Source organism: Peromyscus maniculatus, chromosome 4 (assembly GCF_049852395.1).
Source record: "Peromyscus maniculatus bairdii isolate BWxNUB_F1_BW_parent chromosome 4, HU_Pman_BW_mat_3.1, whole genome shotgun sequence".
NCBI lineage: Eukaryota > Metazoa > Chordata > Mammalia > Rodentia > Cricetidae > Peromyscus > Peromyscus maniculatus.
The window spans coordinates 27,279,012-27,301,652 of record NC_134855.1 but is presented as its reverse complement, the minus strand read 5'-3'; the positions used below and the strand labels follow the sequence as shown (position 1 = coordinate 27,301,652).

Here is a 22,641-nt window from a genome sequence, read left to right as displayed (position 1 = left end):
CCCGCTCCAGCTGCAACCGCTCAGACCCAAGTAAACACACAGAGACATAGTACTTGTAAACTGTATGGCTGTGGCAGGCATTTTGTTATCTAGTTCTTATATCTTAAATTAACCCATTTCTATTCATCTATAAGTTGCCACGTGGCCTATGACTTACTGGTACTTTACATCTTGTTTCTCATGGCGGCAGTGGCTGGCAGAGTCTCCTGACTCAGCCTTCCTCCTCCCAGCATTCTCCTCTCTGCTTATCCCGCCTCTACTGTACTTCCTGCCTGGCTACTGACCAGTCAGCGTTTTATTTATCAATCAATCAGAGCAACACATTCACAGCATACAGAAAGACATCCCCAGCAATCGTGGGGAGCAATGCAGGCATACATTGCTCTGGAGCAGTGGCTAAGAGCCATGCATATTGACCCTAAGACCAAGAGAGTAAAAGAGAGATTGGGCCTTGCACAGGCTTTTGAAACCTCAAAGTTTACTCCCAATGACACATTTCTTTCAACAAGGCAATACCTACTCCAAGGACACATGTATGAGCCTATGGGGCCATTCTTACTCAAACCACCACAACCACCTCTCCCACTCCTTACTTTACTAAGTTGCCTATAGTTCTTTGTGTTGTGTTGAGGTCTTGTAGGCCTTTCCCAGTCCAGTTTGGAATGTCCATTGGTGTCATCCTTGTTTCAGGTTACATTTGGACAGGCATGCTAGTGAGACCTTAGGGGTATAGCTTCTAATTTTTCTAGGAGACATAGTCCTACAGCAAACTCCCTGATATTTTGGCTCTTAAAATCTTTCCCAGTTACACAATGTTCGCTGAGTCTTAGGTGCTTGGAATATTTTGTATATATAGCCATTGGAACTAGGCTCCACAACTCCACATTTTGATTGGTTGTGGTTTTTTGTAGTGATCTCCATCTTTTTCAAAAAGAAAAGTTTCCTTAATGAAGTGTGAGGACTTCACTTATCTTTGGGTATAAAAACAAGTGTTTATAGATTGTCATTAGGGATTATGCTGCTTTAGTAGATTGATGGTTGTAGATTCTCCCCAAATAACCATGATTTCACCAGTTCTGAGTAGTTACTAGCTTTCTAGTACTGGGCTGGTATCCCTTTCTTGAGTGAGTCTTAAGTCCAGTTAGAGAGCAGATGGTGACCACACAAATATGTGTGGTACCATGCTGGTTCCTGACGTGATTCATAGGTGTCATAACTGGGTATGACTATTGATTGCTTCCCTCCTTTTGAAGCTTATGTGGCACCTTCTGGTATCATGAATACTAGTTCTCAGGGAGAAGGCATTCAGGTCAGTTCAAGCTCAGAGGTCTTTGGGCCCTGTTTCTGAAGTGCATGCTATCTTCAGCAATGGGGATTCCACTTTGGTGGTGGACAAAGACAACAGCAGTAGGCTATATGTTTTAGAACTAGTAGATAGCCTTGGCCAACAGTTCAAAAGAGGGCTTCCTATGTCTGCTATTAGAGTTTTTGTCTTTGGCTCTTGGGAGTACTGTCAGCCCAGATAAGAAACTAACCAAGCCAGTGAAAGACTCCTGTAATTAAAACTTTAAGACACTGAAGAAAGAAATTGAAGAAGACAGCAGATCGAAGGGTCTCCTATGCTCATGGATGGGTGAAAGTATAATTGTGAAAATTGCCATTCTACCAAAAGAAATTACAAATTCAACTCAATCCTCATTAAAATTCCAACACAATTCATCACAGAAATGAAAAAAGAGTTTTCGGGCTCATATTGAAATACATACACACAAAAAAAGGATAGGCAAAACAATCCTGAATAATACTTTTTTAAAAATGTTGGAGGTATCACCATCCCAGATTTCAGGTAATACAGTGTGGTATTGGCATGAAAACAGACACTTTGATTAATGGAGTCAAATTTAAGACCCAGACAAATACATACACACAACTATGGACACATTATTTTTGACAAAGAAGCTAAAAACACAACATTGTAGAAAAGACAGCATCTTCAACAAATGGTACTGGGCAAATTTGATGTCTGAATATAGAAAAATGCAGATGGATCAAAGACCCCAGCATAGGACCAGACAACCCTGAATCTGATAGAAGAGAAAGTGAGAATAGGCTTGAACTTAGCACAGGGAAAGATTTTCTGAGCACAGTTACCAATAATACCAGCACAGGTACTAAGACCAAGCCTATACTATCCTTAAAAGTCCAGTAGAACTTATATCTTGGCAGTAACCTACAGCTACCTAATTGGACTTAGGACATGAATTATTTTAACTTGTTTCATTCGTTTCATTCACAGAACATTTTTTTTCTACTTCAACTATTATAGGTAGTTTTGCTGCATACAGTATTCTAGGTTGGCATCTGTAATCTTTTACAACTTCTCCAAGCCTCTTGGCTTTAAAAGTTTCCATTGAGAAATCAGCTATTATTGTGGTATGTTTCCTTCATAGATAACTTGTGGTTGATTTTTCTTCATCTTCATCTTTGTCTCCCCCTCCCTTCTTCTCTTTCCTTCCTTCTCCTTTCTTATTCCTTCTTCTCTTCCTCCTCTCCCCCTCTCCTCCTCTCCCCTCTTCCTCCTCTTCTTTCTCCTTCCTTTCAGTACCCTCTCCTTGTTTTTTATTTAATGATTTAACTATAATGTGCCATAAGGGCCTTTTTTTCTAGTCCTACTTGGTGTTCTGTATGCTTCTTGTATCCTGCAATGTCTGGTTTTATGTGTCAATTTGACACAAGCTAGAGTCATCAAAGGAAAGAGCCTCAGTTAAGGAAATACCTTCTTGAGATTCAGCTGTAAGGCATTTTCTCATTTAGTGATCAATGAGGGAGGGCCTAGACCATGGTGGTTGGTGCCATCTGTGGGCTGCTGGTCCTGGGTTCTATAAGAAAGTGGGCTAAGCAAGCCATGGGGAGCAGCCAGTAGGCAGCTGCCCTCCATGGCTTCTTCATCAGCTCCTGCCTCCAGGATCCTTTGGGATCCTGTTGGAGTTCCTGCCCTGACTTCCTTCAGTAATGAACAGCAGTGCTGAAGTGTAAGCCTAATAGACTCTTTCCTTCCCAACTTCCTTTTTGGTTATTTATCTTTCATCGCAGCAATAGAAACCTTAAGGAAGACACATCTTTATATATTTCCTTAATTTGGGGAACTTTTCTTCTGTAATTGTTTTTGAAGATCTGGTTTATTCCACTGACTTTGAATTCTTGTCTTCATCTATGTCTGTAATTTAAGATTTGATCTTTTCATGGTGTTTGTTCCACTGTTCTTTTCATGTTGTCGGCCCCAATCCCGTTTTCTTTGCTTCCTAGTCCAAGTCTTCTACTTCAAGTTCTAATAGTCTGTTTTTCTTGATCCATTCTACTAAAAAGATTTTCTCTCAGTTTTCTATTTGGGCTATTAAGGTTTTCAGTTCCGTCTTAATTTAAGCTTGTGCTCTCCGATATGTATTACTCATTTCTGAATTCAGTTTTTAAAACTGAGTTGTCTTTGTCATTTAATTCAGCCATGTGTTGTGTTTTCTTGGACTAAGACATTAAACCTTGGTTTGTCAATTGTGTAGTATTCTTGAGTAGAACAAGAAATGGAAGGTGTTCTGTACGAATGATTCCATTGCATGGTTGGGTAAGAGAAACATTCTGTATGAAAGAAGTATATTTGAACTTTAAGAGAAAGGGAGGAATAGTCAGGAGAACCTTGTTAATTATGAGAGTGCCAAATAAGCCTGTACATGAACAAATGGAAACGGTTGTAGGTTTTTTGTTTGAAATTTTTAAGCATGTTTTACATTTAAGAATTTGTATCTGATTCTGTAAATGTAATTTTTAAATAACTAAAGCAGACAGTGTTTATTCATCCTGTTCTTATTTTTTTTTTTTAGGATTTGAGTTGGTCGAAATGAGCAATCGTAAAACAAAGAGCAACAGTATAATACATGCAGAGTGTCTATCAGAGGTGAGTATGCTCCTTTAATATCAGGTCCTTGCTAAAGATGAACAGAAAGCTAACCATCTTTTTGACCTGGTTTGTTTGTCTGTTTTCCCTTAGCACTTTATAGGCTGCTTTACATTCTCAGGGGAGATATCTTTATAAGTTCCTGAAAACAATGGGTAAAAATAAGTTTCTCCAAATTGGACACTTGTATATGAAATGATACACCATGTTGTTATTGTTGAAGTTCTTGAAGGCATCTGTCCCATGAAGTTTGATGTCTAAAGGTGCTGTGTAACTTTACCCTTTGTATTTGGATAGTTGAATCCAACTTTTACTATGTCTTTCTAAAATAGTCTAGTTTAAATTTAGTTAAATATTCAGATACAAGGTTTGCACTTCTATTAAATATATTCTAAAGTATTTTTTGTTCTTTTTAGTTTCTGTTATATATGAAACTTCTTAATTTCATCTTTGTTTTGGTCATAGTTTGTAAAAATATAATTAATACTAATATATTGCAGAAGTCATTAAATATTACTGTTTTTTACTTTATTTTGGAGTTTTTTAATGTTCAACATTGTGTCATCTTAAATTGGAGAAGTTTTATTTTTTCCTTTTCAGTTTGAATGTGCTTCCTTGGCAGGGGCAAGGGCAGTGCTGGGGATATCCCCAGAGCTTTGAGCATGCAAGACAAGTGCTGTCCTGAGCCACATGCTCCTGGTGGCAAAAGGAGAAAGAAGAGTCAGTCTTCCACCATACCCTGTCCCTGAGTGACTACTGTATTAGCCCCAGATTCAGAAAAGGAAGCACTTTACACTGGCTTGCTTTTTAAAAGGCGACTTGATTATTTTGACTTTTTTTTTCCCAGCTAAGTCTAAGACAATAATTCTAAGACCAATTTGAAATCAGTTACTCTTAACAAATTCATTTTTTAGTTCGCTCCAGTGATGTCTTTTCTTTTTCTTTTCCTTTTTTTTTAAATTTATTTTCACTTATTTAGGTATTTTATTTATTTTTGCAGTTATGGTGGTAGAAACCAGGGCCTAGACATATAAACCTATACTAAGCGGTAGGTTTATCCTGGAACTACAGCCATAGGCCTTATTACTTACCTTTTTCTTTTTTTTTTTTCCTTTATTAAGAAATTTTTTATTCATTTTACATACCAACCACAGATCCCCCTCTCTTCCCTCCTCCCACTGCACCCCCAGCCTCCCTCCCACAACTCACCTCCCATTCCCTCTGAAAAGGTAAGGCCTCCCATGAAAAGTCAGCAAAGCCTGGTCATTCAGTTGACACAGTCCAAGCCCCTCCCCCTGCATCAAGACTGTGCAAGGTGTTCCACCATAGGTAATAGGCTTCAAAAAGCCAGCTCAAGCACCAGGTCTTATTACTTACTTATAGAATAGTTAAATGTCATTTCTTTCACATAATTGAATACTGGCTTGTAGGTTGATCTAGTATTTACTGTTTTGTAGTTTGTTACTTGAATTTGTCATTTTGTTCTGCCTTTTTTGCAGGGTCTTTTTTGAATCATATCCTTGTAGTACTTCTGTGCCCAAAACCTAATGGGTACTTAAAACTACATGAACCTTTAAGTTTAGTTTTCTGTAGAATCCTGAAATTAAAGCAGGTACAGATTGATAGTGACTAAGCTAAGCCATTTTAGGTATGTTAATATCTAGAGAGACCATTGGCTATGGAGTTGCACTGGCATTAATTATTGGATTGGATTGCATTGCTAGGTTTCTTCTTGTCTTTGTTCTTTGGATGACATTCTATACAAACTAAAGAACGTAATTCATTCCTTACATGAGATCAACCTTCAAGTTGATTATACATTGAAATAATTCTCCAATTCATTGACATGTTCATTCCCAAATTATCATTATTTATCTGAGACTAGGTAAATGAATCTAGTTTTATAACTCACAAAAATGCCAGAGTTGTTAGTATTTATTCAGTTCCTGACTGCTAGAAATAAACTTTACTTTTATTGCATATATAATATTTTAATTTTTTGCATCTTATGTTTATCAGGTACAAAGAATTTTACGTGAAAGATTTTGTCATCAGAGTCCACATAGTAACCTATTTGGAGTGAATCTACAATACAAGTAAGTCTAGCTGTCAGCTCCTCTATTATAAATATATTTCCATCTGTTCTCCAAGTTTTGTAAATTCTAGTCATACACAGATTTTATCTTAAATAATGAGGTTGAAGTTATGTTTTATATATAGAAATGCTGACTATTGTGAAACAAGAACACATACAAGTACGTATATAATGAAAAGGTCCCTTAACACTCTTTTCTGTCTATTATCTGATATTTTTCAGAAAATTCTGACATTCTTGTCATTAACATGTGGCAGCCAGCTCAGATAATGATGAGCAAAGTGCCAGCAAAAATAGTTACTGTAAGCCCAAGGGACCTAAAAATTAGCATGATTGTCCGTTATTCTCTACTACTATGAAACCCAATAAATTCAAACCTTCCTGGGTTTTCTCCTCAGGTCTCTATAAAGTCTCAAATGGACTATGTTTTTTTCTCAGTATTCTATACAGGAAAATTTAGATCTTCACAACCTAAAGAGCCCAAAGGAGAAAAGTAATGTGTGCCTTGAAATTTAGCTTTTTTTTTTTTTTTTTTTTTTTTTTTTTGCTCTTTCAAGACAGGGTTTCTCTGTGTAGCTTTGCGCCTCTCCTGGGACTCACTTGGTAGTCCAGGCTGGCCTTGAACTCACAGAGATCCACCTGGCTCTGCCTCCCGAGTGCTGAGATTAAAGGCGTGCGCCACCACCGCCCGGCGAAATTTAGCTTTTTAAAGGTATGACTCAGTAAATTTTTGTACCTTAATTTTTAAATTTTTCACCTTTTCATATCATTTTAGGTATTTAATTGACCTCCTCAAAAGAACTGTTATCAATGGAGAAAGTAACTCTGTACTCATTGTTGGGCCACGAGGATCAGGAAAGACCATGGTAAAAAATTTTCTCGTGTATCATTGCTTTAATAACCATTTGAGGTTTCTTTCATCAGATGACACTGACAATGTTTTTCATTTCATTAGACTTCAGTATTCTGTTTTCTATTCCCTTTAGATCGCAGTAGACATGCACAAATTTAGGATGTAGTATTGAAGTTGCTCTTGCCTTTTTTAACCGAATCATTTCTCACGGTGACAAGTTTTTTCTCAGTATTGGTTCTGTCATTGTCTTTTGTCCCTCATATTATATTTGAGACTGCCAGTTGACAAAGAAACAAGCCGTTCTGACTTTGAACTGCCCATACATTGTACCCATTCCCGAGTGTGTGTGTGTGTCTGTGTCTGTCTGTCTGTCCATGGTCCATGGTGTGCATGTGTGCACATATAAGCCATGGTGTGTGTAGAGGTCAGTGGATAACTTTGGTGTTGATCCGTGGTCCTCATGTTCCACCTATTTTGAGACTGGGGGTCCTCTTTCATGTTCTCTTCTCAGGATATTGGCCTATAATCTTTCAGGTATTCTCCTGTCTCCTCCTATCTGTCACCAAGAATATAACTGCCTGCTGCCACACACATGGATTCTTTGGATCCCAACTCAGGACCACACACTTTGCAGTAGGCACTTTACCCTCCATGCCATCTATACCCAAACCTGTGACCTTTTTGGGTATTCTTTACTTCAAACCTCAAAGTTTGGTTTAATCTCTTTTATATATATTAGGCCATTATGCTCCCCACCTGCATTTTTTACCTTTTACACTTTATTATTAACTTTTAAACAAATCTTTAGTATCTGTTTATGCCCTCAATATTTATGTCATACTTTATCTCTATATTTGGTTAGTTAACCTCAGAAAAAAAATGCACCCCACACACACATTTGTTCTTTTTGTACAATATAGGAAACATATATACATCAAAATTTGAGCGTATTAATGTTTAGTTTTAAGGTGCTGAGTTGTATAAATTGTATTTTTCTAGTATTTTTTAGTACCAAATTAATAACTTGTTGAATGGATTTTAGTTTCTAGTAAATACACGTTTAAAATAGTAAATTAAAATTATGTCTATTTTTTAAAACAGTGTCTGTTGATTCTAAAGATGAGGAAATTAGATTTTTATTTTTGCTAATGTTTCCATTGTATAAAGCACAATATTGGTTTTTAACAACTTTTTTACTGTTTCAGACTTTTCACATTTTTGGAAGTGTTTTGTCTCTAACTTGCTTTGGTCCTTGTGCTCAGTTGTAGTTTTCTTTTGCATTTGACTTACTGGAATTTTGGTTTTACTTTTTTTTCAACAAGAGGACTATGTAAAATACGTTTGTGGTTTTAATTGTTTTACATAACTTACTAAATGCCTGGGGATAATATTTTTGCTCAAGAATTTTTGTTTTTTTATTTTCTTGCTTCCCTTAGAATTGCATGGATTTTGCTCAGTTTTTTTTTTTCCCCCCTGGGGAAAATCCTGGGACAAGATTTTCTGCAATTTTTGGTTGTATAAGTGGCTAAGTTATCAAATCAGAAATCCCAGATATCCATGGCTTACTAGGACACATTTGCTTTTCCTTTGTGCTTATTGTGAATAGTACACCAGTAATGAACAAATGCAAGGAAGCAAGTCTGTGTGAAATGAAAGTTTTATTAATGTCTGTTCTTTAAAGGATTTGAAATGTTTTCTAATAGTGTGATTCATTAATTGAAACAGAAAATGGTAACCAAATAAAATGTTTATGTCAGTGATACATAAGAGTTAGGAGGCAGCACACAATGCAATACTTTTAAAAAATATGTCGAAAATGGTGTTTTAAGGGAAAAAGTTTATATGATATATGGATGTTCTCATACAGTTTGGGGCTGATCCAAAGGCAGAAAAGCACCATCTTGCCCCTGATGGGCTTTTTTAATGTTACTTCTCAGCTCAGCTACTAAAGTAGTTGGACAGTTGTACCTGGAGAGGTTGGTTTTGAAGGGATCTAGATCTAGGATACCTGTGATTTAAAGGAGAATTCCCTGTTTTTTAAAATCCACACAGCTATACCTAAAATAGTTTCTGTTTACTATCTTTTTGTGAAAACCAGCAACTTAAAATGTGTATAAAAATTTTGTTAGTCCTTTTGCACAATGTTGTTGTGGTGACAGATAGCTTTAGCATATTGCAAATATAAATCTCTTTTATTGCTAAAAATAGTTTACCAGTTATGTTCTGTTTTATTAAAGTGGTGGGTTTTTTTGTTTTGTTTGGTTTTTTGTTTGTTTGTTTTTGTCTTTGCTTAACTTGTCTAGCTACGCTAATTTACTTATGTCTGTCTTCCTGGAGCATTTATATTTTGAATAGAAGGAATAGTCCTTATTCCTCATTTGAAGTTTTCCTTAATTTTCTCATTTACAAATTTAATAGGCATGCAGTGATAATCACAACAGTTGTATATGGTATGTAAGATACCTCAAATGTTAGAAAAATAGAATTATGTGACACAGCCATTGTTAAAGCCTATAATTAAACATTTTGAGACATTGTAATACCTTCTGAGTATATTTTCATAGTAATTATTAGTAGTAATCTTTTAGTTGCAGCTTTTTCCTTTTACTTTCCTATTGTTTTGTGTTTGTTTGGATTTATTTGTTGGTTGGTTGTGAAACAATCTCACATAGCTCACATTGGCCCTTCAGTTTCTTAGTTTCCTGCCTCCACCTCCTGAGTGCTGGGATTACAGGCTTGTGCCACCACATCCAGCAAACTATGTTTTTTTTCTCCTTATTTAGCCATGAGCAAATACTTTCTTTTTTTCTGTTTAACTAATTGCTCTTCCTTATTTCATGACAGTGTGCAGAGTATTTAACAGTATTCCATAGAATTGACATGGGAGGACAAACTTTTTGCAACTGTTCGTATTTATTTTTTCCATTACTTTTAAGTTCTTTCAGTGATACCGACTAGAGCAAATGTAAATAGTAAATGTAATATGAATAGTAAAAAGTACTGAGACATAAAGATCACATAGGACAATAGTTTAATCTGTAATGTATAGAAACCTTTCAGGTTGTTTCTAAAGTTTATTACAAGTTTAGGTAGTATAGTATCTCTTAGGCTCGGTTATCTTAAGACTTAGACATAATAGGTTCTATATATGTAAACCTTTTAGCTATAAAGTGATTTATTTGCTTATATTTGATTCTTTGTATTCATGGTTTAAAAGGGACAATGGCTTCATTTCATTTTTCAATATTAAACATTTTGCATATTTTCATATTTAGTTAATAAATCATGCTTTGAAAGAACTCATGAAAATAAGAGAAGTGAGTGAAAATGTGTTACAAGTTCACCTAAATGGTGAGTATATCATTATTTTCCTACTAAGAAATGATGCAAACTACATAGGTTTACATATTATAAAAATAAATTCATTTGTGTTTTAGTCTGATTGCAAGTTTAAGAGCCTTTAGAAATGAAATAAAGGAAAGTGTATTAGAACTTTTTTTTAAAGTTTTTTCTTAAAACAGTACTGTCTCAAGGGAATGGTTCTATTATTATCATATTATTAGAATAAGTAATGTGAACTAGCAGGCTGATTATTTTCTTTCTAATTAAATTTAAAAAGCATTAGAAAACATTTACCTGGAAAAACAATCCATGTCAGATATTTGCATCATTTTAATTAGACACTTTTAATTGGGCTGTATTTCAGGACTGCTGCAGATAAATGACAAAATTGCTTTGAAAGAGATCACAAGGCAATTAAATCTAGAAAATGTAGTTGGAGATAAAGTTTTTGTAAGTATCTTTTCACATATTTTATTTCTGGAAAGTTAGGAGAAACATATTAGAAAGTTATTTTATGTATATATGTATATATACATATATGTGTGTGTATGTATGTATGTATGTATGTATGTATGTATGTATGTATAGTGTTCAAATTTCTCATTAAACTGTTTCCCTGTTTGACTAACTTACATGACCTAAGGAAAACAAGAGTAATCTGTGTCCTAATCTACCGTCTTGAGACTACATATGCAGCTGAGATACATATATTCCAAGTCCATTTTCTGCCCACTGCTGTCCTTGGAGTACTGTCACTCTTACCATGTCACTGTTGGCTCTGTGCTGTGGTGATGTGTGCACAGCCATGCACACTTCTTCGTATCTAGAAATTGCATTCTCTAAGTTACCAGTGGAAAGTTGAGCCAGCCATATGCTCTCCTTCCCTGCTTTGCAAGCTGTGGAAGAGTAAAGTCAGAGTGTCCCTTTTATAAGTACTGTGCTCTACCTTCTATTCAGACTATAATTCTAAGCTAGTAGCTCACTATTTCATCAAGAAGAGTTCCTATTAGACTCAGTTTAGCTTTTGATTTCCAAATGATCTGAAAAATTATTTCTAATGTTCCTAAATGGACATGTTGGTACTGTATTTGTGTGAAGTAATGGAAAAGACAGTTCTTTCTGTAGCTGGAGAATTTCTCTGCAGCTCCCACCAAGGACGGCCAGTCCCAGAGCCCATTTATAAAATAAACACACAGACGCTTATATTATTTAAACTGCTTAGCCTAATGGCTCAGGCTTCTAGCTATCTAGTTCTTATAGCTTAAATTAATCCATTTCCATAAATCTATACCTTGCCACATGCCTCATGGCTTACCAGCATCTTCACATGCTGCTTGTCATGGCGGTGGCTGGCAGTGATTCCCTCCGCCTTCCTGTTTCCTCTGTTCTCCTCTCTGTTAGTCCCGCCTATACTTCCTGCCTGGCCACTGGCCAATCAGTGTTTTATTTATTGACCAATCAGAGCAATTTGACATACAGACCATCCCACAGCATTTCACCATCCTAATCATTGCTATTATTGTCACCATGACAGTCAGTCCTTTGTTCATATGTTATTTAGGTCCTGCATCTGCAACCAACTGCAAACTGAGGATTTCAATCAGAAAAAAAAAATGTGTTCATACTGAACCTGTCCAGACTTTGCACTTTGTTGTTATTTTCTAAACAGTGCATTACAAGAGCTAATAAACATGTCTAGATAATGTTCTACTTTGCTTTCTGTTGCTGTGGTAAACACAGTAACTATAACTAATCTGGTGGCAAAAGAGTTAATAATGCTTCCAGATAACAGGAAGGAGGAGCAGAGGCTAGAACCATGGAGGAATTCTGCTTACTGGCTTGTTTCCCTATCTTGCTCAACTACCTTTCTTAAACAGTCCAGGCCCTTCTGCCCAGGACTGGAATGGTTCACCATGAGCTGGGCTTAGCGATATCAATTAGCAGTCCAGAAAATGCCTCACAAATGTGCTCACAGGCCAGTCTGATGGAACCAGTTCTTCTATTGAGATTTTCTCTTCTTGGGTGTTCAGCTTTTGGTCAAATTGGTAAAAACTAAATATGACAGATACTATTGCATTGCATTAGGTATTGAGAGTAATATAGATGTAACAGACAATGGTATGCAGTTAATTTGTAAATACTATGCCATTTTATGTAAAGGTATTGGGAAGCTATATAATTTGGTGTCTGTGGGTGTGAGAAGGGGTCCAACATCCAATCCTCCACAATAACAAGAAATGGCTGTTAGAGTTAATTAATTATTAGCTTATGTTCTCCTCTGTTATGTAGATTAGTATTATGTAGATTAGGCATCTAAGTTGCAGAAACTAATTAATATGCCTATGCTTCTAAGTTTGTGAAGTCTGGACATAAAGAACAAAAATCACCCAAGCCAGAACTTCACTGTGTTCGTAGTCTTTCAGTCAGTGTACGTATAAGTACATCATACAGCCATACATATATATATATGTATGTATTATACATACATATACTTTATTATATGTATTTATATTTGAATAAGTGTGTATGTATACTTATGATCAGATACAGTGGTCTATAACAAACCAGAAGACAAAATATCTTTGAGTCACTGAACACTGATTTCTGAACAGATATCTCTCTGAGCCAGTGTTGTGTTACGGTAAATTGTGTATACTACCTCTTGGTAGTAGTATTGGCAAAACAGCCTGTGATCATTACTGTTTATGGGTATTCTTATAAGTCATTTATGCTGGGCTAGTGAGATGGCTCTGTGGGTAGAGGTGCTTGCTACCAGCTTGACAAACTGAGTTCAGTTTTTCAGAATGTACTTAAAGGCGGAATAAAGTTAACTTCTGCAAGTTGCTCTCTGACCTCCAAATGTGCTGTACAAACACACAAAATAAGTAAATGTAAAAAAGTCGCAAGTGTTTATGCTTTATCAGATTCTTTCAGTGGAAAACAAATCCAAAGTTTCCTTTCTCTTTTTATAGCACCTCAAATTTCAAGTTGGCTTTTTCCTTAAAATATGTGAATGAACTGGGCAGTGGTGGCGCACCCTTTTACTCCCAGCACTCGAGGCAGAGCCAGGCATATCTCTGTGAGTCCAAGGCCAGCCTGGTCTACATAGTGAGATCCAGGACAGGCACCAAAGCTACACAGAGAAACCCTGTCTCAAAAAACAGGGCTTGAGTTTGGTTTCCAGTTTCTGTATTAGATGTCGCACAACTGTCTGAGATCAGGAAACCAGCACTCTGGCCTTTGTGCCATACCTTATGTGCACATACACAGACAGACACACACCTACCATTAATTAAAAATAAATCTTACAAAAAGATTTGAAATAATCTAAATAAAATACAAACTAATAACTTTAATAAAAAATATTTTATGGGAGTTTCTGTCCCAATTCTGGAACATTTAGGTAATTTATTCATTACTCTTGATTTCTTCTAGAATGTTTAAATTATGTCCAAGAATATTTTAGATGTATTCCAAATGAAGAGATAAATGTGATATAATCACAAATTTGTAATAAGTATTCTTGAGTAGAAAAACTGTTTAATATTTTAAGCAATTTTGTCTTTGGATCTAATTTTAATTCATAGTAAGTTTTTTGTGGTACAAGTTTGATAGTAGGAGGGACGTGTTGTGTTTAAAGATACAAAATGGAATACATTTCTGGTCCCCAGTTATATTTAGAACCTAGCAGCCCTCCAGAAACTATATTCTTTTCTAACATTTCTACTTATTGCCCAGAAAACAGGAAATTTCACCTGTGAGGTAGTCCTATCATTTTTCAGAGGTTTATCTTCTCTACTTTTGTACAGTTAATGCAGAGAGCTCAACTGAGATTCTATTCAATGGCTAATTTCCTAGTAAAAGCAATGCATTGTTGTTTTTTTTTTTTTTTTTAAATATCTTAAGATTTGGCCTTCTTCATTTTATTAAACTCCAGTCTTTCTATTTTTTCTTATTCAGGGAAGCTTTGCTGAAAACCTTTCATTTCTTCTGGAAGCTTTAAAAAAAGGTACATGTTTAAGATATTTGTAAAAAATTGAAATTCAAAAATATCAAAAGATACTTATTTTGAACTTAAGTCTTCTGATGATGTAAATATTAAAAGTTTTTAAAACCCCCCCCCCATAAAAAGGATATAGGAATTAAACTAATAAGCTAATGGCCTCTGTAGTGTAGAAAATCACCAGTGTAGTGATTTTCAGTATTTGCTTTTTTCAGCTACCACATAGCATTGGGTAGGTACAAGTGCAGCTTTTTATACGAATAAAACCAGTACCAGTGAGATGGCTTAACAAGTAATAGTGCTTCCCACAAAAGCTTGACAACCTGAGTTTGCTAACCAAAGATTTAAGGAGAAAGATGGCTTCTGAAAGTTGTCCTCTGACTTCCACACTTCACCCTGACACTCAAGAGCCTGCATGCACAGATAGCATTCTGACACACTAATAATAAAATTTAAAAGACTAAAATTACTTACCGGTAGTCACAGCACTTGGGAAATCAAAATAAGAAGGACAATAAACTCAAGGACAGGATGAATGAGACTAAGTCTCGGACACACAAGAATAATATCAATTTGCCTGTTCTTTGGTAGGTATGGTTGTCTTACATTCTGCTGTTAAAAATACTATAAATATTTAAATGATTATTCGTGTGTTTGTGTGGTTAGGTTATAATGGGTAGAAATTTGGATTAAAAGGTACCATGTTGAAAAGAATATTGCTTAACCGTCTTTAAAACATGTTTGAGAATACTTTTTCTTCCCATAGTTCAAAAATAAGTTTCTAATTTTCATCTTTAGCTAGCTTGTAGAAAAGAAGCCAGTGTCCGTTTCATTTGTATAATTTTGCTTTTGTTTGATTTGCTTTTTGTTTCCTTTGATGTTTTGGCTGACGATTGTTATTTCCTGTTGATGCCTCACCCTATTTTAGTGATACTTGTCTCATACCTGTTTATGGAACTTCTTGTAAGCTTTGTTGCCCTAAATTTGTACTTGTTTTACTTGCTAACTGAATGGAAGTTTTAAATTTCTACATAACTACTTTTATCTAGAAGCTATTTTTCTCTTCTTCAAATTATAAAATCGTTCACCAATATTTCCTTTTAGTACACATATTTCTAATTGATAATTTGGTTGAATTTTTTCTTGAGATAGTATCTCATGTAGCCCAGGCTGTCCTTTAGTGCACTTTATAGCTGAGGCTGACTCTTAAACTCCTTGTCATCCAGTGTCTACCTTCCAGATTGCTAGGAATACTTGTGTATGCCAACAAGGCTACAGATTTATTTTTATATGCAATGATTTGACTTTGAATAAACTTTTCCCTATTAAAATACTGGCCATATTTTATTAATACTTTTTCTATACTATTTTCTAAATCTGTTTAGTTTTAGTGGTTTAGTTTTTTTGTTTCTTTACCAAAATTAAACCATTTAAGCCAGGTTATTTTGTTTCTATTATCTGGATAAATAAATAAATCTTCTCTTAATCTTTGCCTTAAAAGTTTTACATAAATGTATATTATTCCTTAAGTTTTAATGATTTTTCTACTTAAGTAATTTCCATTCATGTAGAGAGAAAGTGTACCGAGTGCTACTGAACATTACCTGATTGAAATATTAAAACTTGTAGTTAAAGGAATTTTAATGGTTTTTTTTTTTTCACTTCATATTCTAATTGGGTACTTGTAGAGAAAACTTTAAATAGGAAGGTGCATTGTGCATTTCTCTACTAGCTAAATATATCTCTTTTGAAACAGTAGTGTTTATTCATTATTGACTACTTCTATATTCCAGAAGTGTTTTGATGGTATTGAAAAGTCATCTTTGTAAAATTATTAAGGAACCTCACATAATTATAAAGCTGTCTTGCAAATGATTTTCTCAATTTTTTTCATCAAACTGCTAGACTCCTGTAACCAGATGGTAAATTACTTTGGAACAAAAACAGCTATCTTTGTCCTGTGGATAATTTTTCATGTATGAGTGAGCCTGCATTTGTAAGGGCCCTGCCCAGAGGAACTTACTAGTCTTTGTTGAGTTGAATTTTAAACTGAAGTATAGCATTTAGGGAATACAAGAAAAGTTGATGTGTTTTTTTTTGTTTTTGTTAATCTGAAACTCTTTTTTCCTTAGGTGACCGGGCTAGCAGTTGCCCAGTGATCTTCATACTGGATGAATTTGATCTTTTTGCTCATCAAAAAAACCAGACACTCCTTTATAATCTTTTTGACATTTCTCAATCTGCACAGACGCCAGTAGCGGTTATTGGTCTTACATGTAGATTGGTATGTCTTTTCATTTAACAAAAAAAAAGGTCTATTATTTTGATTTAGAAAATAGAAACTTAATAGTGGTATAATCCATTTGACTGAAAGTAAGTTTTAGAGTATTCTGAAAATTATCTTTCTTCAACTCTTTATACCTTGATTCTGCTTTTCACTTGAGGAAATGAAGAAAAGAATTGCTACATATACTACAAGTTATGCTTCAGTCCTTCCAATGAAATCATGGAATAAGACTCACGAATACTAGTGAGATTTCTACTGTAGCGAGCAAAAACACAATTAAGTAATACCAGAAATATTTTATAGATTGGTCTTTTTTACTTTGTCATACAAGATTATTTTCATAATTTAAAATAACTTGCTAAGAATATACCTCCATAAATTCTATCAATCTTTAACAACAGTAGAATAGATTTGTTTGTGGTGGGTTTTAGAATGGTCTCACCTGGATTCTAAGTATTGAAGATTTTAGACAGCTACATGGGTCTTTTTGTGCTTAATCTTTTTTTTTTTTTTTTGTCCAGTCCTAAGAAGTGAACACTAAGATCTTATACATAGTAGGCAAACACTCTTATCACTGAACTGTATTCACTGTTTTGAAAGAAAATCTTACTTGTGAGTTTCTCAGACTGTCCTTGAACTCACGACTCGGGCAGACCTGGAACTTATTTATGATCCTAAGTGGCACAAATTATAGGATTATACTCCCAGGGCCATCTATGTCTGTGGTGGGTGCTCTTATATATACATGTAAAACTGGGTGAGAAGCACCTTTCTCTGACTTACTGTAGCTGTCATGTTTCTGCAGATTTCTTCATGCTCCCTGCCTCCCATCCTTTCTTTATAAGCTTATGTCAGGCTGGCTCATTTATTTATTTTTCTTTCCTACAGCTCTTTCCTTTTTATAAAACTTATTTTTTTCCAATTCATCTTTCAACAGTCCTCCTAATTTTCTGTTTCTATTGCTCTTCTCTGAAATTTGACATCCTCATACTTAGTGTACTTTGTGTGCTTTCAGATCATTCTTCCAACATAGAAGATCTGGCTAATAGTTTCTCTCTATCCTTGATACTCTACTTATCCTCCCTCCCCATACCACCCCCCAAACCAGAAACTACCACCAGTGTAAAAGAACCACCTTGCTTTAAAGCAAGAGTAGGGAAGTAGGGCTGGGCAGAGGGCTTAGTGGTTGTAGACCTGCTAGGTAAGTGTGAGGAACAATGTTCAAACCCCCAGACCCCTGATGAGCAGGGGATGGCAGCCCACCTGCAATTGCAGATCTGAAGGCCTAGAAAGTTTCTTTGTAGCAAACTACCTGACCAGACTAGCCATATTGGTGGACTTTTCAGTTGAAAAACTCAGCCTCAATGAACAAGAAACATGGAAAAACATAATGAATACTCTTGACATTCAAGTCAGGCCTCCACATATACATGCAATGGAAAAACATAATGAATACTCTTGACATTCAAGTCAGGCCTCCACATATACATGCATAGGCATATGTATGCAAAGCACACCACATATACATATGAAAAGAAAAATTCTTTGGGTGAAAGGAATGGCTTTCTCCATAAGCATGAAGATTTAATAAGTTCAATCTCTGGTACCCATATAAAAAACCAGATGTGATGGTGGGCCATTGTAAACCATCCCTGGGGAGGTGGAGACAGGAGAATCCCTGTGGCTTAGTAACCAGCCAATCTAACTAAATAGGCAAGCCTTTTTTGTCCTTTTTTTTTTTTTAAAGATTAATTTTGTGTATGTGTATATGGTAAGTTGATATGTATGGACATGCATCTGGGGGTCAGAAGATAACTTTCAGGAGTCCATTTTCTCCTACCATATGAGTCTTGGGGATCAAACTCTGGTTTATACACTTGGTGGTGATTTCTTTTAGCCACTGAGCCAGACCACTGTCCCTGAGGAACCCTGTCTTAAAAACTAAAGTGGAGAACAGTTGAGAAAGACACTCAGTATTAACCTCTGGCCTCCATACACACCCTCCACATAAAAAGATTCATGACCATGGGTTCCCCAGGGTCCAATGGGGCTTTGCTATGTCCGGCGTGGGACATCAGGAAAAAAATCTATGTACACTATGTTCTTATGTCTGTTAACTTTATTCCTCTAAGACAAAATTCTATCAATTCAGCTATAGCTCCACCAGGCATTCAAGGCAGGAACAACTCTAGATATACCAAGCTCTATATTTCTCTGGGATGAAATCCTCTCTCCATAACTGCAGTTCCGTCCAGCTCCCTAGCTCATTGTACTGCTAACAACTAACTCCTATGCTTTCAGCCTCATCCTCTACCCTCTTTCTCCATCTCTGCTACTCTCTACTCCTGGCACTCAGAAAACTCTGCTGGAGATCTGCTTCCACTCTATGGAACCTCTGTCTCGCTCTGTAGACCAGGCTGGCCTCAAACTCACAGGTCCGCCTGGCTCTGCCTCCCAAGTGTTGGGATTAAAGGCGTGCGCCACCACCACCCAGCGAGTACAATTTCTTAATCTTAAAAACAAATATGAGTATATTTGTATCTTTGAATATTACATGCATTAATTAGCTGTTGTCACTATAAACTACTAAGAACATTACAGGTATTTGCTTTTCCCCTCTCAAACCCATACAGCTATTAGTCTTTGCTGTTTGCTTCCTAAATGACCCATGATTATTTAAAGTTTTTCCTGTGTAGCATGGCTTATTAACCGTTTTGCTTATTTTCTATCACAAAGATCGTTCAGTAAGAAAAAATATACATTTTTCTGGAGCTGCCATCCTCTTTTAAAAAAAAATTGATTGTAGAAAATACCAATACTTGTTGGAGATAATAGTCCTGACTCTCCTGTATTTATGCTTTTATTATGTAATTTTAGTAATTATCACTAATAGTTTAATCTATACTTATCTGTCTTCTTTCTCTGTAAAATATTGGGGCAAAAAATAATGTCATCTCACAGTTAATTATTTACTTAATTTTAAGAAGATGAGAACTTTTAGCCGGGCAGTGGTGGCGCACGCCTTTAGTCCCAGCACTTGGGAGGCAGATGCAGGCGGATCTCTGAGTTCCAGGCCAGCCTCATCTCCAAAACAAGTTCCGGGAAAGGCGCAAAGCTATACAGAGAAACCCTGTCTCGGAAAAAAAAAAAAAAGAAGAAGAAGATGGGAACTTTTCAAACTTCATTTCCTTCTTGTAATTACACCCTAAAAATAATTGGATGGAGAAATGGTTCAGCCATTTAGAGAATTTGCTGCTATTGGAAAGAACAAGAGTTCAGATACAAACACTGGTTCTTTCCACTGATCATAGCAGCTGAATTCTAGTAGTTCAGCAAATAGAAGTTGGCTCTGTTACATATCTTGTCTCTTGAGACTCTTAAAATTGTGAATATCTCTGAATTTTTGTTAGCTCAGATTTTTATGTCAACTTTTTTTAAGACTGCAGAATACCACACTGATGTGCTTGGTGTTCCTGTCAGTCTGGGTTTGGGAATAGTCACTGTTTGAGTGTCCTTAGTAGATCTGGGAATGTTAGTACTTGATATCAATCGGGACAGGATACCAAGCTACTGGTGCCTAGAAAGGAATTATTTAGTTCAGCAGTTGTCAACTTGTGGGTTGTGTCCCCCTTGTGGTCGAATGACCACAGGGGTTGCCTAAGACCATCCTGGGTATCAGATATTTACATTATAATTCATAACAGTAGCAAAATTACAGTTATGAAGTAGCAACAAAAATAATTTCATGGTTGGGGGTCACCACATGAGGAAATGTATTAAAGGGTTGCATCATTAGGAAAGTTTAGTTTCCCTCAAAATAAAATGCTTACTTATAGATTATAAATAAATATTGCTTACTACAAGCTATAATTTGCTGATTTTCTAACAGCATATTTTTCAACATGCTTTCTTATACGGATTTCTCTTTTGTTTTCAAGGATATTTTGGAACTCTTAGAAAAAAGAGTGAAGTCACGGTTTTCTCACCGGCAGATACATTTAATGAATTCATTTGGTTTTCCACAATATATGAAAATATTTAAAGAACAATTATCTCTACCTGAAGAATTCCCAGATAAAGCTTTTGCTGAGAGGTGGAATGAGAATACTCAAGTAAGTTGAAGGCAATAATGGTAAAGAAATATGTATCTTTTCATGTTGCTAGAGGAGTGCAATTATAAACTGTTTTCTTTTTTAAGGGCAATAGACATACCTTGTTTCATAATTATCTCTTTTCAGAAGAACTTAGGTTAAGCTTTAGCACTCTTATCAGTAGTTGAAGTTTTTATTTTTATCTGGTTTACATTTTAGGTTATTTTTTTAATGAATTTACATGACTTAAATTTTATTTTCTATATTTTGCTGATTTGACACAAAGCGGTATTAACAGTTCACTGTCGTTCGAATCTTAGATGGTCTTTTAATAAAAAAAAACCCAGAGTCAGATATCAGGGTGAAAGCTGAAAGATCAGAAGCAGAGCAGCTAGCCAGTAGTTCTTACCTGTACAAAATCCTCAGTCTAAAGAGAGTGAGTTCCTGTTTCCTTACGCCTTATATACTTTTCTCTGCCCAGCCACCACTTCCTGGGATTAAAGGTGTATGCCACCAGTGCTTGGCTCTGTTTCCAGTGTGGCCTTGAACTCACAGAGATCCAGACGGATCTCTGCCTCTTCAGTGATAGGATTAAGGGTGTGTCTATGTCTAATCTAATGGCTGACTCTGTCCTCAGATCCCCTGGCAAATTTATTAGGGTATGCAATATATCACTACAGTTCACACTTATCCTATGCATATGTTTTTATTTCCAGTTCTCATAAATGATTTCAGCTTTGTTTCATTAATTAAGAGACTGTCAAACTGTGCCACCTCTCATGTATACTAGGCAACCAGACTACCACTATAATGTATTCTAGCCCTACCTATTTGTTTATAACATTTAAGTCCTTACTTGCAAACTAAATTTTGTTATGTCAAGAATTCAGTGCTTACATAAGATTTTTTTTAATCTTAACTTTGTTCTGATTCATACTTCCTCACTAACAGTAATTATTGATTTAACAAAATACATAGGAAAATCCATTTAAGGTAGGAAGGGTTGAGAATATGTAATTGAGTTTGAGGATATAGTGATGGAAAACACATGGAGGCCAGAGCTTTCGGTAGCTGTTCAACAGCACCTGCAATCAGGAAAGAGAGTGATGAATATTCCTATTCAATGCACTTTCTCTCTCTCTCTCTCTCTCTCTCTCTCTCTCTCTCTCTCTCTCTCTCTCTCTCTCTCTTTCCCTCCCTCCCTCCCTCCCTCCCTCCCTCCCTCCCTCTCTCTCTCTCTCTCTCTCCCTCTCCCTCTCTCCCTCTCTCCCTCTCTCCCCCTCCCTCCCTCCCTCTCCCTCCCTCTCCCTCTCCCTCTCCCCCTCTCTCCCTCTCTCTCTCTCCCTCTCCCCCTCTCTCCCTCTCCCTCTCTCCCTCTCTCCCTCTCCCTCTCTCCCCCTCTCCCCCTCCCTCTTCCCCCTTTCCCTCTTTCTCCTTCCCTCCCTCTCTCTACCTTCTCTACCTCTTTACCTCTACCCAGGCCCCCAGGCCAGTAGGGTGGTGAATTGAGATGAGTGTTGTCTTTGTCACTGTTCTATTGATGTGAAGAGATTCCATGACTAAGACAACTCTTATAAAAGAAAGCATTTAATTGGGGGCTGGCTTACTGTCTCAGAGGCTTAGCCCATTATCATTATTGCAGGTAGTGTGATGGCAGGCAGATGTGGTGCTGGAAAAGTAACTGAGAGAGATACATCCTGATCCACAAGCAGAGAGAGAGAAAGAGACTGGACCTGGCATGGGCTTTTGAAACCTCAAAGTAATACACTTCCTTACATAAGGCCTTGGCTCCTAATCCTTTTAATATTTCAAACTGTTCCACTCCTTGATGACAAGCAATCAAATATGTGAGAGTACCATCACAGGTGTACCACTTCAGTAAACTAATATAGATTACCCTTTACAGTCCTGCTCCAAAGCTAACCTAATCTAGATAATCTCCGTTAACACGGTGACAGTCAATATTGACCATCACAACTCTTATATGTAATACAACAACAGACTTTTCATTAAGGTGTATA

At 36.2% G+C, this 22,641-nt stretch overlaps 1 protein-coding gene across 6 annotated transcripts in view; it reads left to right on the top strand.

Annotated features, from left to right (window-relative positions):
* Positions 1-22,641, top strand: part of Orc4 (origin recognition complex subunit 4) — a 45,306-nt gene that overhangs the window by 7,052 nt on the left and 15,613 nt on the right. For 4 of the 6 annotated variants that reach the window (XM_015993055.3, XM_015993053.3, XM_006974290.4 and 1 more), the window contains exons 2-9: positions 3,876-3,949; positions 5,969-6,045; positions 6,820-6,910; positions 10,173-10,248; positions 10,604-10,689; positions 14,200-14,248; positions 16,375-16,526; positions 20,468-20,641. In XM_015993055.3, the coding sequence (XP_015848541.1) occupies positions 3,893-3,949; positions 5,969-6,045; positions 6,820-6,910; positions 10,173-10,248; positions 10,604-10,689; positions 14,200-14,248; positions 16,375-16,526; positions 20,468-20,641 (762 nt within the window). In that variant the 5' untranslated portion in view covers positions 3,876-3,892. Of the gene's footprint in view, positions 1-3,875; positions 3,950-4,042; positions 4,213-5,968; positions 6,046-6,819; positions 6,911-10,172; positions 10,249-10,603; positions 10,690-14,199; positions 14,249-16,374; positions 16,527-20,467; positions 20,642-22,641 lie in introns of all 6 variants that reach the window. The other 2 variants (XM_076569430.1, XM_042275266.2) reach the window with 1 other exon arrangement.